Consider the following 14,562-nt stretch of genomic DNA (forward strand, 5'->3'; position numbering starts at 1 on the left):
GTCACTCTCTTCGTTCTAGTTGTTGTATTATGGGCATGACAAGAAGTTGATGTAGTGGGATAATGGAATAATTCCTGAGGGATCTTAGTCAAAAAGGTAGGCTTTCGCAGCTGTTTGTAAGTGGAATCCATACAGTTTGTTTCAAAGAACTGTAAATTAAGACTTCTTACAAGGGGAAAGTGTTCTTACATTCTATAAATTTTGCTTTCTGAAGAGAAGTATTCTAATGAAGTTAAAATTCTTTGACAGTCAAAATTGTGTTAGAATTTTTGGTATCTCCTATCACAATTCTGAGTTTTTCATAGCAACAATTCAATAAATATCGAATAAGACTGGATTATTTGTACCAATGTCAACTGATGAAATTAATCCAAATCTCTGAACTTTGTACAGATGCTGGGTTTGTACAAACTTCAAGAGGAAATTCTTCCAGGAGCTTTTATGAGGATGCAATCCTTTAATCAACGGTATGGTGTACAAAGACAAATATGGGTGCGAGACGTAAGCTTATGTCATGAAATGGAAACAATGTGATAGGGTTGTCTTAGGATCTTTTGCTTTTGCCAGTAGGTTCCTGCTTCATTGGTTCTCTCAATAACTAAGGGCCTTTGCTGAGTACTGCCAAGAAATAGTTGGCTGAGGGCTGGGTTGTATTAGCAGTGAACAGGAAAGAAGATAGTAGCATCCATTCTTTTCTCCACTCTGAAGTTCAACCAGAATTCTGCCTCTGTTCAGTTATCTAGCCTCCTCCTCCTCTGTTTGGCCATGTGCTTCAGAGAATTTTTCCTTTTCCTGGATGATAGAGACCCATCTCTTTCTTTTTAAATTTTTTTAAAGATCTTATTTATTTACTTGACAGAGAGAGAGAGAGAGAGAGCGTGCGTGCACAAGCACAGGGAGCAGCAGACAGAGGGAGAGGGAGAAACAGGCTCTCTACTGAGTTAAGGAGCCCTATGTGGGGCTGATCTCAGGATCCTGGGATCATGACCTGAACAGAAGGCAAAGGCTTAACTGACTGAGCCACCCAGGCACCCCGAGGCCCATCTCTTTCTTAGTATCTTTAGCATGTGGCACTGTAGGTACCACACACTGAAAAGGTATATAACGAAGCCTACATGACCCCGAAGTTGGGTACTTACCTCATGGGCATGTGCAAAGATGACATGATCTTTCTAACGTGTTACTCTATATTCAAATTGTCATGTCCTATTTTTTTTTTATATCTTCTTTTTAAGCACAAAAGAAGTTATTCTCATGGAGAATCTTCCCGTGTTCCTATAATCGTGGGGAAGAAGAGAAATGGAGAAGGAGGGAATGGCAGCCCCGTTAAGGAGATGAAGGGCTGTTGGATGGGAGGCCCGCTCATGCTGGGGACTCCAAAAGGCAGAAAGATGGTTGAAGGGGAGAAGATGAGTGGAGGAGGGATGGGCAGTATTGAAAAACCAGAACGCCTGGTGCTACAATGCCTCCAAGGTGGTGAGGACGCCTCCACGGAAATGTTGACACAGACTCTGATGACCATTTATCAGGAATATTATAGCAGCTCTCTTCTTCTGCATTTGTAAAATGAGGATATTAATTCTAATTTATCAGCTCCCAGGGGAGAGATTTGATCCAGCTAAGTCTGAAGAGACTCCTTTGCTGGTTTTCCAGCATCTGTAAAGTGCTAGTTGCAATGGTTTCCAAACTTCACTGCACAGTAAAAGTAACTGGGAACTTGGAAACATCTAGATGTGTAGGCCACATCTGCAGAGATTGGTTTAATTGGTGTGGGGTATGGCTTAAGTATTAGGATTTTTTTCAAAGCTCTCCAAGTGACTGGAATGTACAGATACTTTGAGAATCACTGCGCTAGCATACTAAAAAATTAGAATTCTGGATTTTGGTCTGGAATCTGATTTAACCAGAGATGGAACATTGAGCAACTTCTGTCCCTTCTCTTGGCTCTACATTTCTTACTTATTAAAAGGAAGCGGGATAGACATATTTCTAAAGCACTGTCCTCAAAAATTGTATTAATTCAGGGCCCTTAGAAGTTTACGAATTATGGGGCACCTGGTGGCTCAGTTGGTTGAGTGACCAACTCTTGATTTCAGCTCAGGTCATGATCTCAGGGTCATGAGATCGAGCTCTGAGCTCAGCATCTAGTCCGCGTGAGATTCTCTCCTTCTCCCTTTGCCAGTCACGCTCTCTCTCTCAAATACATACATAAATAAAATACATTATTAAAGTTTCTGAATTTTGAAAAGGCAACTTAACTGCTTCCTCCAAGTAGAGGAGAGCTCTATTCAGTGACGTGGGAATTCCTTTGCACCCTTTTTGTCAGTTTTCTTTTTTTTTTTTTTAAGGTTTTATTTATTTGACAGAGAGATCACAAGTAGGCAGAGAGGTAGGCAGAGAGAGAGGAGGAAGCAGGCTCCCTGCCCGATGCGGGGCTCGATCCCAGGACCCTGAGATCATGACCTGAGCCCAAGGCAGAGGCCTAACCCACTGAGCCACCCAGGTGCCCCTTTTTGTCAGTTTTCCTGGCAGTTGTAGAATCCCCTCAAATGGGGATGATTCTACCTCACAGAGGAATGTTGTGCACCAGCAGTGCTCAGATGGCGGGTTTCTCCGCACTCCTCTGCTGAGAGCTGGTGTACAGCCTAATTTGAGCACAAACTGGTAGAAGACATAAAACAGGTTTCTTTACTCTTCTCCATGATTCCAGAATATACGTTATGGCCAGGGTTAGAGTCATCGGATGGATTACTGCAGGTTCTTCTTGGTCTTTTATGTCAGAAGTCTATCTTTGTATTATTTTGGGCTTGCTGCCTACTTTCAGCTTAGTGACTTGCTTACCAAGATTGCTCCTAACCCTAACCCAGAACTCTCAGGTTCTCTTTCAGTCTTGATTTTACTTCTACCAAAATGAGAGTGTGTGTCTCATTGTCACTCTGTTCATGCAGCGACTGACTGCAATCGGGTGACGAGAGACACAGAACTCCAATTTTCTTTTTTCCCCTAAAGAAATTTAAGGAGGGCTTCCATTATTAGGTTTTCTCAAAGATGTTGCTTGTATTTCATGGACTTTGTATTTGTTAGTATTGTTTAATTTGCCACACAATGTGCACAGAAGTAATCATAGATATGTGGACTATCATAAAGCATAAAACATCAAAACCTTATATGGGGACTAATTGAGTGATTTTATTTTAAGTGTGAAATTTCTTCCTTCCAAAAGGGAAGGTAATTTTGGAGGGATAGTCTACTATTATTACTTTAATACTTCCTGAATTTCTAGTTTAAAAACAAATTCAAAGACCCATTACTCTGTACCCAATTCAAGTTAAGTCATCCAGTTAAAATTCAGACAACTTTATTGGGAGAAAATTTTGCAAACTTTGGGTTACTTGTGAGAGTTAAAAAACGTTGTTTTTTTTTAAAAAAAAAAACAAAAAACAAAAAAACGTTTCTTTCTATTCTGCATATCAGAATGGGACAAGTCCACTCTGGTGTTTACATAAATTCTATCAGTGCACCATGGAAGTGGGAAAGAACAGTTTTTGTTTTTGTTTTTTGTTGTTTTTTTGTTTTTTTAAACCAGGAGGGCAACAAAGCAGTAAGAAGGATCATAGGGCACCATGTTAGTGACAAATCACAGGGGGTGGTTCCAGAAAGGTTGTGAAAACTAGTTTCTCATTGCAGGAATTGCGTTGGGCCACTCCTTCACTCCCCCCCTTCCCAAACACAAATATTTTCATATAATAAAAGCCTGTTTCCCTATGGTTATAACCGAACCTCCCCTCCTCGGACACCACCATTTTAAAGGGGTTCGATGAGCGGACCTTCCCAAAGTCCGCAGGCTTTCTCTCTTTCCGGACCGTGTCTCGTCGAGGTGAGGCGTCCCTTCGGGGGCTCACGCCGGGTGAAGGGACAAGAAACACCCACTCGGATCCAGCCGGGGCAGCCAGCGGCCGGAGCATGCGCCGAGAGTTTGTGCAGCTGGCCCTGGCTGCCGCCGCTGCCTCGTCCGGACTTGGCGAGGACTTGGGAGGGACAGCGGCGCTGGGAGGTGGCTTAACAGAGACTTTCCAGCAACTGCTGCCCAGGACTCTTTTTTTTTTTTTTTTTTTTTTTCTTTTTCCCAGGAGGCGGCGACGGCGGCGGCGGGGGGAGAGGAAGAGAAGGAAGCGTCTTCTGCTTGAGCCAATGCAGCCCTTCGGCTCCCCGGGAGGAGCGTCCCTGCCCCGATGAGCCCCCGCACTGCGTCCCCGACCGTCCCCCGCCGGGAGTGGGGCACGGAGCCCAGCGCCGACGGTGAGTGGCCGCACGTCTCGCGTCTTTCCAGCCGGCTGTCCCTCCAGCCCGCCGGCGGTTGTCCCTGGCGCTGTGTGCTAAACTACTTAGAGGCTGGCCGTGGGGCTCCGCGCAGCCGGCGCTTCCCCCCGCGCCCTGCCGGGGGCGCGCGGACGCGGACGCGGTGGCGGGGCGGGGGGACCGCGCTCGGCTTTGTGCTGCTCTGGCTGCCCGGAGCGCGGGGTCGCGGCAGCGGCCGGGGCCGGGGGAGGGGGACATGAGTGACTAACCCGGCGTCTGCACAGCTGCACCGGCCCTAATTCCCCGGCGCCCCTCCCCGCCCCCGCCCCGGGCTAATCCATCATTCCCGGCCGAAGCACCATTTCTCACGTTCTCCCAAAGAAACCCTAGTCGCGGGGCGGAATCCCAGCTCAGCGCCGCAGCCCCCCCCCAGTGCCCTGTGTTCACACCCGAACTGCGGATGGGGTGGGGGATGCGGAGTTGGGGGACGCAGGAGCTGTCCTAACGAGAGGGACACTTGCACCCGCGGACTCAACGGCGGCGCCTCTGACGTCTCCCGGGGATAGTGTGGTTTCCAACCTTGGGGACAGTTCTGAGCTGAGCTGTCCCCGAGGAGGGGCGTGGACTGAGGGAGGTTTTCAAGAGCGTCTCATCAGAATGCAGAGGACACCGCCGCGCGTCCCCTGAGAACGGGAGTTCACTGTGTGCCTTCATTCATCCGGGAGTCAGTCTTTTCTCTTCTCAGCAGGTGTTATCCGAAGCCAGTCTGGAACTTTAGGCGAGTTTACGTTACAATTACAACTTTAACAAATGATCTTCGATGAAGCGGTGTCTCGAATGACCTCCTAGGCTTAGGACCAGACTCGGCACCCGGCTGAGGGCGGGCGGAGGAGGGATGGGCTGGGGGTGCGGAGCGCGGTGATAAGTCCCCTGTTCTCCCTGCCCCTGCAGGTCGCCGCTGCTTGGCCGGTGGGAGTAGGATGTGGTGAAAGGATGGGGCTTTTCCCTTTCGGGGCTCACAATGGCCAGAGAAGATTCCGTGAAGTGCCTGCGCTGCCTTCTCTATGCCCTCAATCTGCTTTTTTGGGTAAGTCGAGCAGTTCCTCTGTACCAACAGGTGGGGACGGCTGGACTCGGTTTCTTACAGCTACCACTTAATGTGCCAAAGGGCATGGCTAAGCATTAATTAATTACATAGGATCGCACCCTCTACTTTTCAGAGAAGTCAATTTTGACCTTAAAATGCCTTTGATCTAGCTCAAGTGCCATTCGTAATTAGAAAAAAATAAATGGACGCCTGGATACTGGTGGCAGTAAAATTAGACTTGAAGTTAATCTAGGGATATAAATAAATGCACGTGCTTGTGCTTGCAGATAAGAAAATTATGCCATACTACTTAGGGAACTGTTTGTTTTCAGGAATTTCAGATAACTGTCCAAGCCATAAATTGTTTCCTTACCTCATACTAGCCTATAAAATTTGGTTGGGGCAAGGAGTCCTGCTCTGTTTTTGTAGGAATTCGTACACAGATATCCTATCAAAGGACCGGGTAAATTTTTCTAGGAGATTCCATACAGCCTGAAAAGGTGGTTTTCATGCAACTATTTCTAAGTTGGCAAAGTTTTAAGGAATTTTGTGTATGCTTTTGGAAAATCCCATAACCATTTAAGGAAATAAAATACATAAAATTTAACAAGCTCATGGAAATCTTTATGCTGTCTGAGCTAGTGACTTTCTAGGCTTTGCACCCAAGCATAAATTTTCATTATCTGTTATTAATAATCACATTATTATTTATAAAACTTATGTGGAAAATATAAAAATTAAAACTGATGCTTTGAGAAGCTGTCATACTTAAGCGGATCATTTTTTGCCACTTTTGTGTTCTATTAATAATTCATCATTTTCTATTAGAAATATTAATGTGTGATTTATTTGTGTGACTGACTGGCTAGCGTTTGCCAGCCTCTTTTCATAAGAGGTAACTGTGGTCTCTAGAGGATGAAATTTTGGTTTGAATTAATTCCTATGGGTGCCTCCATTTTAAAGTAACAAATTAAGGTTTACTTCAGTGAGTAATCTGAAAGATAACCTAAACGGGCATCATTTTTTTCCCCTCTACAGGAAAATGAATAAGCATCAAATAGTTAAATTCACCACTTGGAAACGTAAAATCACTAATCAATCTTATTGCAGTTTTCAATTCTAAATATGTACCTTTTTCAATGGGTCATTTAATTACCTACTTAGCCATAAGGTTAAGATTTTGAACTTTCTTTTTTTTAATGTATAATATCACTTCTATTTACTAGTTTTTCACTTTTCTGCTTTATGCTTTTTGATTCTAGAATCATCACATTTTTATAACTAAAAGGAGATTTAAAGATGACTTTGTTGAACTTCTTTACTTTGTGAATGAGAAAACTAAGTGTAGGTTAATGGCTGACCAGAGGTTAAATGGCCCAATGGTGACAGTATCAGGAGCGCCACTAAGTCTTCTTGCTCCAAGATAGTGCCTTTACGTGGATAATTACTGAATTCTCAATCTTGGAATTACTAGGATTTTTGTTGTTGCTGTCCAAAGAATGATGATTTGGATTTTCTTAATAATCTGTATTATGGGGGGGAATCCCAATTATTTAACAAATGTATCACTCTTCTGAGTAATGAATTTGCTTAAAAAAATTTATTCCTTCAATTCCTCCAGGGCTTGTTCTATCTCTGAAGAATGTAAAATGTTATGTCCTTGTTTTTATCCTGTACTTAACTTTCTCACTTTCTATGTGCATGTTCTGATATATTTATTTATTAAGATCCCTTCCTCCTTTCTCCAGCTTTCTTCTTCTGCCAACTTTCCCTCCAGCAAAATAATCCATGTTAACTGCATCGTATGGATCCCTCTGTGTTTTTCTTTATTTCATACAAAGATGTATTTACTCATACCTGTCCACATATACGCATTCATGTACATTTATATGTACATTGCCAATTTTTGTTGTTGTTGTTGTTAAATTGTCTTTCTCATTTAGTCACAGGAATGGGATTGCTACTTTGGAGCGTACCCAGTATCAACAAAAACAAAATAGCTAATCTTCATATAGTTCTTACACTGACCAGGCACATTTAATGCTTCAGTGAAATAGGGATGAAACAGGGATGAAAGTTTTTTAGAGTTGTCGGGAGGATTAGAGTTAAAATATGCATAGTGCTTGTACAGTTGCATTTAACGATGCTCCCTGTGTGGTAGTGGTGACAGTAGATAGTGGTATTTTCGGTCGTTACCACTCTTCCTGCAGTAATGACGCTCAAGTAGATTATCAGGAAGTGGATTGCTTGGTCAAAGGAGTGCCTGTGTTAGGAATAGCAGTAATTGTTATTCTTGTGATTAATACCACTACCATTTCTCTGACCCAGAACTCCTGTAATGGGAATCTGTTCCTTAGGAAGAAGAACAAAAATGACAACCCCATTATATGCGCACAAATATTTGTTGTCATCTTGTTGGTCTATAGGCACCTTTTAGTTGTTGTCAATTGGAAAGGTTTAAAGTATTATTTGACTGCTACTTTGTTCCCCCCCCCACCCGCAGTTGAGCATTAACATAACTTTCTTTAGACCTATATATATTTCATGTATATTATTTCATTTCATGATTCATATTCATTAAATATTTCATATTTACCATATAGTATGCCTTATTGTTTGCCCATTGATTTCATTTGTGTTGTTACTATATAATAGTTAAACAAAGTTTCATATGCTGTTTTTAGTAGAATTTTTCTCTAGGATTTTAAATATTCTTTCATTTTCTCTGTTCTTTCAAAGCACCCACCTTTCTTGTTTCCATTAAGGTTTCTTTTTGCCTATGGACTTTAAGCTTATTTTATATGATTAAAAATATCTGTTGGGGTTTTTGTTGGAATTGTATGAAATGTACATCTAAATTTGGGAGAATTAGCATTATTCTTTCAGTGTTAAAACAATGTTTGCAGATGCTGTATTTCCTTACTGAGTCAGATGTTGTTTTCAGCCTTGTGCCAGGCGCATTCCTGGGCTTTCTTACAGTACTCAAGCATCTAATTCTCATAACAGCCCCGGAAAATTGTTTGTTTGTTTTGTGGGGGGTAAACAGAGGTTGCTCAGAGAAGTTCAGTAACTTGCTAGTAAGTGCCAGAACAGAGACTCAAGGTTCAAATTTTTTTCCTCCAAGGTTTGATAGAAGTTGTACTGCTGGACACAGTGGGGAATTTACTTGCGGTGGAGAGGCAGACGCACTCCGTAGGAAGGGATTAGCTGTCCATCTCCTCATTCCAAGTCCACTGGAGCAGCGCTTCTCAAACCAGTCACCTGGGCATCTTGTCAGAATGCAGATTCTGATTCGGGACCTCCGGGGTTGGGCCGGGAAGGCTGCTTTTCTAGCTCCTCTGTGATGCTGTTGGTCTGAGTGCCACATGTTGCAGAACAAGGAACCCGTCCTTGCTTTGAGTTGTCACTAGAATCAGAAGCAGAATAAACCAGTGTAGCATATAAGCCCAACTTCTTAAATAGACCTCACATTCGGAGTATGCAGAGGGGTTTTTCTTGCCTCAAGTTTTGCAGAACCAAGAAGCCTGCCCTTATAACCTCTGGGATCAAAAGCTGTCGCCTTTTACTCCTCACTTGGCATTTTGAAATTCTTTTCTCCCTATCTATTTTCTATTATATTGCTACCATCTCCCTTTCTTTACCCAAAGGATGTTAGGGAAAAGAAAACTAAATCTTAACTGAGGACCTCTACAGTTTTATTTTGCTGTTCTGAGAGCTAAACTTAAACAGAGTGGTTTTCCTTTTGAGTATGCTTTTAAATATGAGACATGGACCTAAGAGGAAGCAAGTAGGTCACAAATGCACTGCTTTTTCTCCATTACTATGGATCCAGTCATCTCGATTTGCCCTCTGTTGAGTGGCTTTTGCATGTTTTGAAGAAGCTTGATCCCAATACAGCTGAACTGGAGTTGGCGCACAGATATTGGACCCTCTGGGTTTCTCATGAGTGTTGTGGGTTTGTCATGGGAGAAGTCCCTGGGGACGCCCTGCACGTGAGTAAACCACCCCGAGAACTCTTTTGAAACCATGATTCACATTCTGGCCACAAAGAAGCAAGGAAATGAGTTATTTTTACTTCGAACTTATCCCACTTTTACTGTTTAAATGGCATATTATTTAAGTAAATAAAAGCTTTCCTCCATTTAAAGACAGCTTCTGTGGCTTTATAATATAAACCCTTGCCATTCATAGATGGCAATTTTCTGCTGTTACAAATATGGATAAATACAGTTGTTTTTGGAAGTTCCTGCCATTGATGAACACTTAACATTTATCAAATATGTTTGTTTATTATTTTATAAAAATACAATATCTCATCTTTAGTTTTTAAGTCCTATAAAAGCCATTGCTTTTCACCTACCATTACTAAAGATAGTAGCAGTAGAGATAAACTTCTCTAACGAAAACCTGGGCAATGGACAGGGACTCTAGTTCACACTTGGGGATATATGCAGGGTAAATGTCACAGCAGAAGGTCAATGTTATGTTTCTTTTTCCTTGGCCATAGGTGGTGAACCTTAATTGTTTGGCTCATAGCAGACCCTAAAGAGATTCTTGGCAAGAGGACATTTGTGTCCACGTGGCATTTATTTAGTTATATAGAAATACGACTTTTTAAAATTAATGCCCTGACTTTATATTCTGAAAGTCATTGACATTTTCTTTAATTCTAAGGGATAGGGGAGAGCTTTCCAACAAATGTTAGTTTTTTTTTTTTTTAATATTTATTTATTTTCTTGAGAGAGAGCGAGAGCATACACAGGAGCAGGAGGGGCAGAGGGAGAAGGAGAGAGAATCTCAAGCAGACTCTGGGCCGAGCACGGAGCCTGACGCAGGACTCAATCCCACCACCCTGAGATCATGACCTGAGTGAAACCAAGAGTAGGCTGCTCAGCCGACTGCACCACCCAGGCGCCTCAAATGTTACTGCTGTTTCAAAATAAACTTTATATAAAGTTTGGTCTTGGGGCAAAGCTGTTACATGCTTTTTATATAGTGTGGCCCCTGCTGAGCAAAGGTCAGCCATCACATGGTTCATAAGGACCACCCTTTGGAGAAGGGCACGGGGGATTCTTCGGGGCACGTCCCTACTGCAGACCCGATGGGTACTGACATTGGGCTGCCAGGCTCCAAATAATTGAGGATTGGTTTACCTTTATATTTCAATAAATCACAACTTGAACCCCCTCCCCTTTTTTTTTAAGACAAAAAGGGATTTTAAAATTGCCTAGTCCAGTTCTCCATTTTCAGGATGAACAAAGGTTCCAGAAGTTTGAATTACTTGTCTAGGTTCTCTGTAGAGATCGAACTGTAACTAAATTCCCCATCTCTCTTCTGCATTCTGCTCTTTGCTGCCAGATTTAACATAGAAAGGAAAATTCAGGTGGTGGTTTTAAACATCTGTCAGCCTAGAATAGAAATTACTGGTGTCACTGTTATCTTATATGAGACTCTGTGTTATGGATGGCAGACAGTTGAAGGACTTAAAATTCTCTTTTGTGACTATGCCCTAGCTATTTGGTGAAAACTATAGGCGTACACTTCACAATACATTTAGGGAATGTGCACACGCATTAAATTCTGATTTAGAAAAGAACTTGATGCAATCCTTATTTTTACATAATTAGATTTGAGCAAAACCGGAATATGTTTCCAACACAGCAAATTTCATATGTATAAATATTTGTTGAGAGCTAACATTTTCTAAATGTTTTGCAAGACAGAATGTGGCAAATGTCCTGCTAAGTAGTATATTAAATATATTTCTCTAAAGCAATATTTGTGTTATTTTCTAAACATTTCCTTGAACTACAAACAATATTTTACAATGGTGGAGAAAATGTAATAAGGAGTTATATGCCTAGTTACATATGATAGCAAGGTGTTCCTAATCATTTAATCATGATGAATGAGAGTTGAAGAATTATTTTATTTTAATTTAGAAATTAGTAGAAAACTATTATTAATAAGGAGTCCTGAATGGCTTGCATAATTTGTGCTTCTAGATTCAATAGCATCAATGTTAGTATTGAAGTGACCTCATTTCATTTTAGCATAGTTTCTTGGTATAGCATGCTTTCTGTATGTTAACAGCTCTGATAATCTCAACCCCAGTGAGTAACATCACTCCTTGAGAAAGAAACTGTTCTCAGATATTTAATGTAGCTGGAAATCATGTCATAATAAAAAACAGTTTAGTCTCAGAGTTGCTTGTTTGCCATAAGATAAGGCTTTGGATTGATATTATTTATTTTGACTAATGTTCTAGGCACGACTGCCATGCTTGGGTAACTACTGTGCAAAAGAACAGTAGAGTCAACTAGAAGTTTGTAGTTTAAAGGACACTTGAGAACACTTAAACCAGCTTCTGACCTGATATATAAATCTTCAGTCTTGTAATTCAGCAAGCATCTCTCTTCCTGGAAAACTTCCAGTGGTACAAAGCTTAGCTCTTCTTAAAGCATCTCCTAATTTTGCTGATGTTCTCATGTAGCAAGTTGAAATGAATTCTCTTTATTTTAATTATTTCTCATTCATTCATCGACTATCTCTTGGACCTCACTGCCAGGCCTGGTACTCTGCTTAGTGATGGGCTGTAAGCAGTGGTCTGTGGAGTGAGATGGGTGGGTGAAAACAGAAAGCACTCGAAAATTGCTCTGAGAAGTCTGTCGAAGAGCACTGGCTGTGGGGAAGGAGGGAGTAGGGAGAAGATGTTTACATGCCAGCTATTTGAGCTGGTCTTGATGGCTAGGGTTGCTCTACTCTGCTCCTGGGGATGGAGAGGCATCCCAGACAGAGGGAACCGCACGGGGAAAGACACAGGGGCTTGGGGAGATCTGCTTGGTGCATGTTGGAGAAGCGCAAACAGCTTTTTGTCATCTGAGTACAGAATACATGTGGGAAGGAGCTGGTAGCGAGCAGATTGAAGAGACAGTTTCAAGGTGATTGAAAAGGGACTCTGTGCCCTCCTGAAGCATTTAAATTTGACTCTCTAGGAGAGAGTGGGGGGTAGTGGAAGTGAGAGCCAAGAAGGTGCCCGAGGGGCAGCTTGGGGGAGCTGGATAAGCAGAACTCCATCTGTGTTTCCTGAAGCTACTGAAGGGCGAATTTGATGTGGAATCTGTGAGCCGGAGAGTTCATCAGAAAGTGGTTGTAATTACCTGGCAAGAGACTGAAGGCCTGAACCTGCCAGAAGTGGCAGGAAGAGGGGAGGAATTCACCAGCCATGGTGGGGGAACAATCTGTAGGACTTGAAAGTAATTAGTTGTAGGACTGAGGAAGAGGGAGAGGTTCAGGCTGTCTGCCAAGTTGCCAGTTTCTGTGATTGAAGCGTTGATTATACCATTTACTGAGATAGGAAACACAATGGGAGGGACCCAGAGGTTTTGAGAGGAATGGAAATGAGTTCAGTTTCAGAGATGTCAAAACTGAGAAGGGCCATGCAAGTCCAGTAGGTAGCTGTATCACGGAGCTTTATTCTGATCCGTTTGCTAGACCTTTAGATAGCTGAAGATTCCATTTCTGAACTGATTTAGGAGTCGTCTCTTAAACTGACTGAGAAAGATTAAGAGAAACCCCTGAGGTCAAAAGTGACTTGAGGTAGTAGTAGGTAATATACAGAAGAATCCTACTCTTTTCATCATATAAATCCTCTGTGAAGTTGGGCTTATTATCATAGCAGTTTGTATGTGAGGAAACAGGCTTAGGAGAGATTCAATGATACCCAAAGTCATAGAGTTAAAAAGGGGCAAGCGTGGAATTGCAACCAAGGCTTTTGGATTTGGTGGTTTCTTACAATCATTATGGCCAAGCCCATATGCCTTAAATGGCCTCCAAGTCTGTATTATCTGGTCCCTGCTTGGTTTTTCATTCTTACCACATGCCCGTTTCCCTTCCTTGAGCTTGTCATGCTGTCTTCCACCCTGGGATCTTTGCTTTTCTTTCCGACTGGAATGTACTTTTTCAATCACTCTTTCCCTAATGAACTTGATAATTAACCATCAGATCTTTGTCTCTGAGAGATGTCCCTTTGATTCCATGGAATAGGTCAGGCATCCCACAAAGGAGGCTTAGAGCAACTCGTATTATTCCTTCCCAGGGCTTACTACAGTTTGCAGTTACACATTTACATCTTTGATGGGTTGGCTAATGTGTGTCCTTTTAGTAAATTTCACCATAGCCTAGAGATGGTGCCGGTTATTGCCGTGCTGTTATCCATGTATCTCCAGCACATCATGAAGGACCTGGCCAAGAGCAGCTGATTGGTATATATTTTTTGAATGGAAAAACTACTTCAAAACCCATGCACTTAACCATTCTATGCTGCCAGAAATGTTTTGGAATATACCACGTGGAAGAATTACACATTTTTTGTTATAAATGGAAGAACAGTGTATAAATGACCACTGATAACAGACTATGCCAAAATAAAGAATCTGTTAATTTATTGATACCTGTCTCAGAACTATGGTATTGAAAATTGGCTAAACAGCCTATAAGAAATTAGAAGATGGAGAAACCAAGATGAGTTATTACGTTAAAGAATGATAAAGAAAGGAATTATTTATAATTGTGCAAGAATTTGAAGTAATTAGGGACACCTGGGTGGCTCATTCTGTTGGGTCTGCCTTTGGCTCAGGTCATGATCCCAAGGTCCTGGGATCGAGGTCCATATTGGGCTCTCTGCTCAGTGGGGAGGCTTCTTCTCCCTCTCACACTCTCCCTGCTTCTGTCCCCTCTTTCACTGTATCTCTCTGTCAAATAAATAAATACAATCTTTTTAAAAAAAAGTATTAAAAAATAAAAAAAGAATTTGAGGTAATTAAAAAATAATAAAAGCACATTAATAGACTTTCCTGTCCCCCCATGAAACTTACAAGGTATTTAAAGGTCCACATACAGCCAAGTAGAGGGAGAACACGTAGGTTCAGGTTTAGTCATGTGGTCCAGGTACCCTCCTTGCCCTGTGCATTTTAATAGGTTCTATTATTATTAGGTATGGAGAAGCCAACAGATCAGATGACTGCCATTGAAAAGATAGTTTATTATACTCAGATAGTGTGTGCAAGACAGTACATGTCTCATCACAAGGGCTGAGAGGGGAAGCATTGGGGTCCATCTTAAGACCAAAAGAGAGGGACTGGCCTTGTACTTTTACTGTGGTTACATCAATAAGG

General features: G+C 42.0%; 1 protein-coding gene across 2 annotated transcripts in view; it reads left to right on the forward strand.

Annotated features, from left to right (window-relative positions):
• The first annotated feature begins 3,760 nt into the window (after positions 1 to 3,760).
• TSPAN12 (tetraspanin 12) overlaps positions 3,761 to 14,562 on the forward strand; it is a 62,553-nt gene continuing 51,751 nt past the window's right edge. Inside the window, exons 1-3 of one of the 2 annotated variants that reach the window (XM_046020790.1) lie at positions 3,761 to 3,877; positions 4,131 to 4,299; positions 5,251 to 5,386. In XM_046020790.1, coding sequence (XP_045876746.1) covers positions 5,321 to 5,386 — 66 coding nt within the window. In that variant the 5' untranslated portion in view covers positions 3,761 to 3,877; positions 4,131 to 4,299; positions 5,251 to 5,320. Of the gene's footprint in view, positions 3,878 to 4,130; positions 4,300 to 4,432; positions 5,078 to 5,250; positions 5,387 to 14,562 lie in introns of those variants that run through there. The other variant, XM_046020791.1, reaches the window with a different exon arrangement.

The sequence above is a fragment of the Meles meles genome, chromosome 10, assembly GCF_922984935.1.
Source record: "Meles meles chromosome 10, mMelMel3.1 paternal haplotype, whole genome shotgun sequence".
In the NCBI taxonomy this organism is placed as follows: domain Eukaryota; kingdom Metazoa; phylum Chordata; class Mammalia; order Carnivora; family Mustelidae; genus Meles; species Meles meles.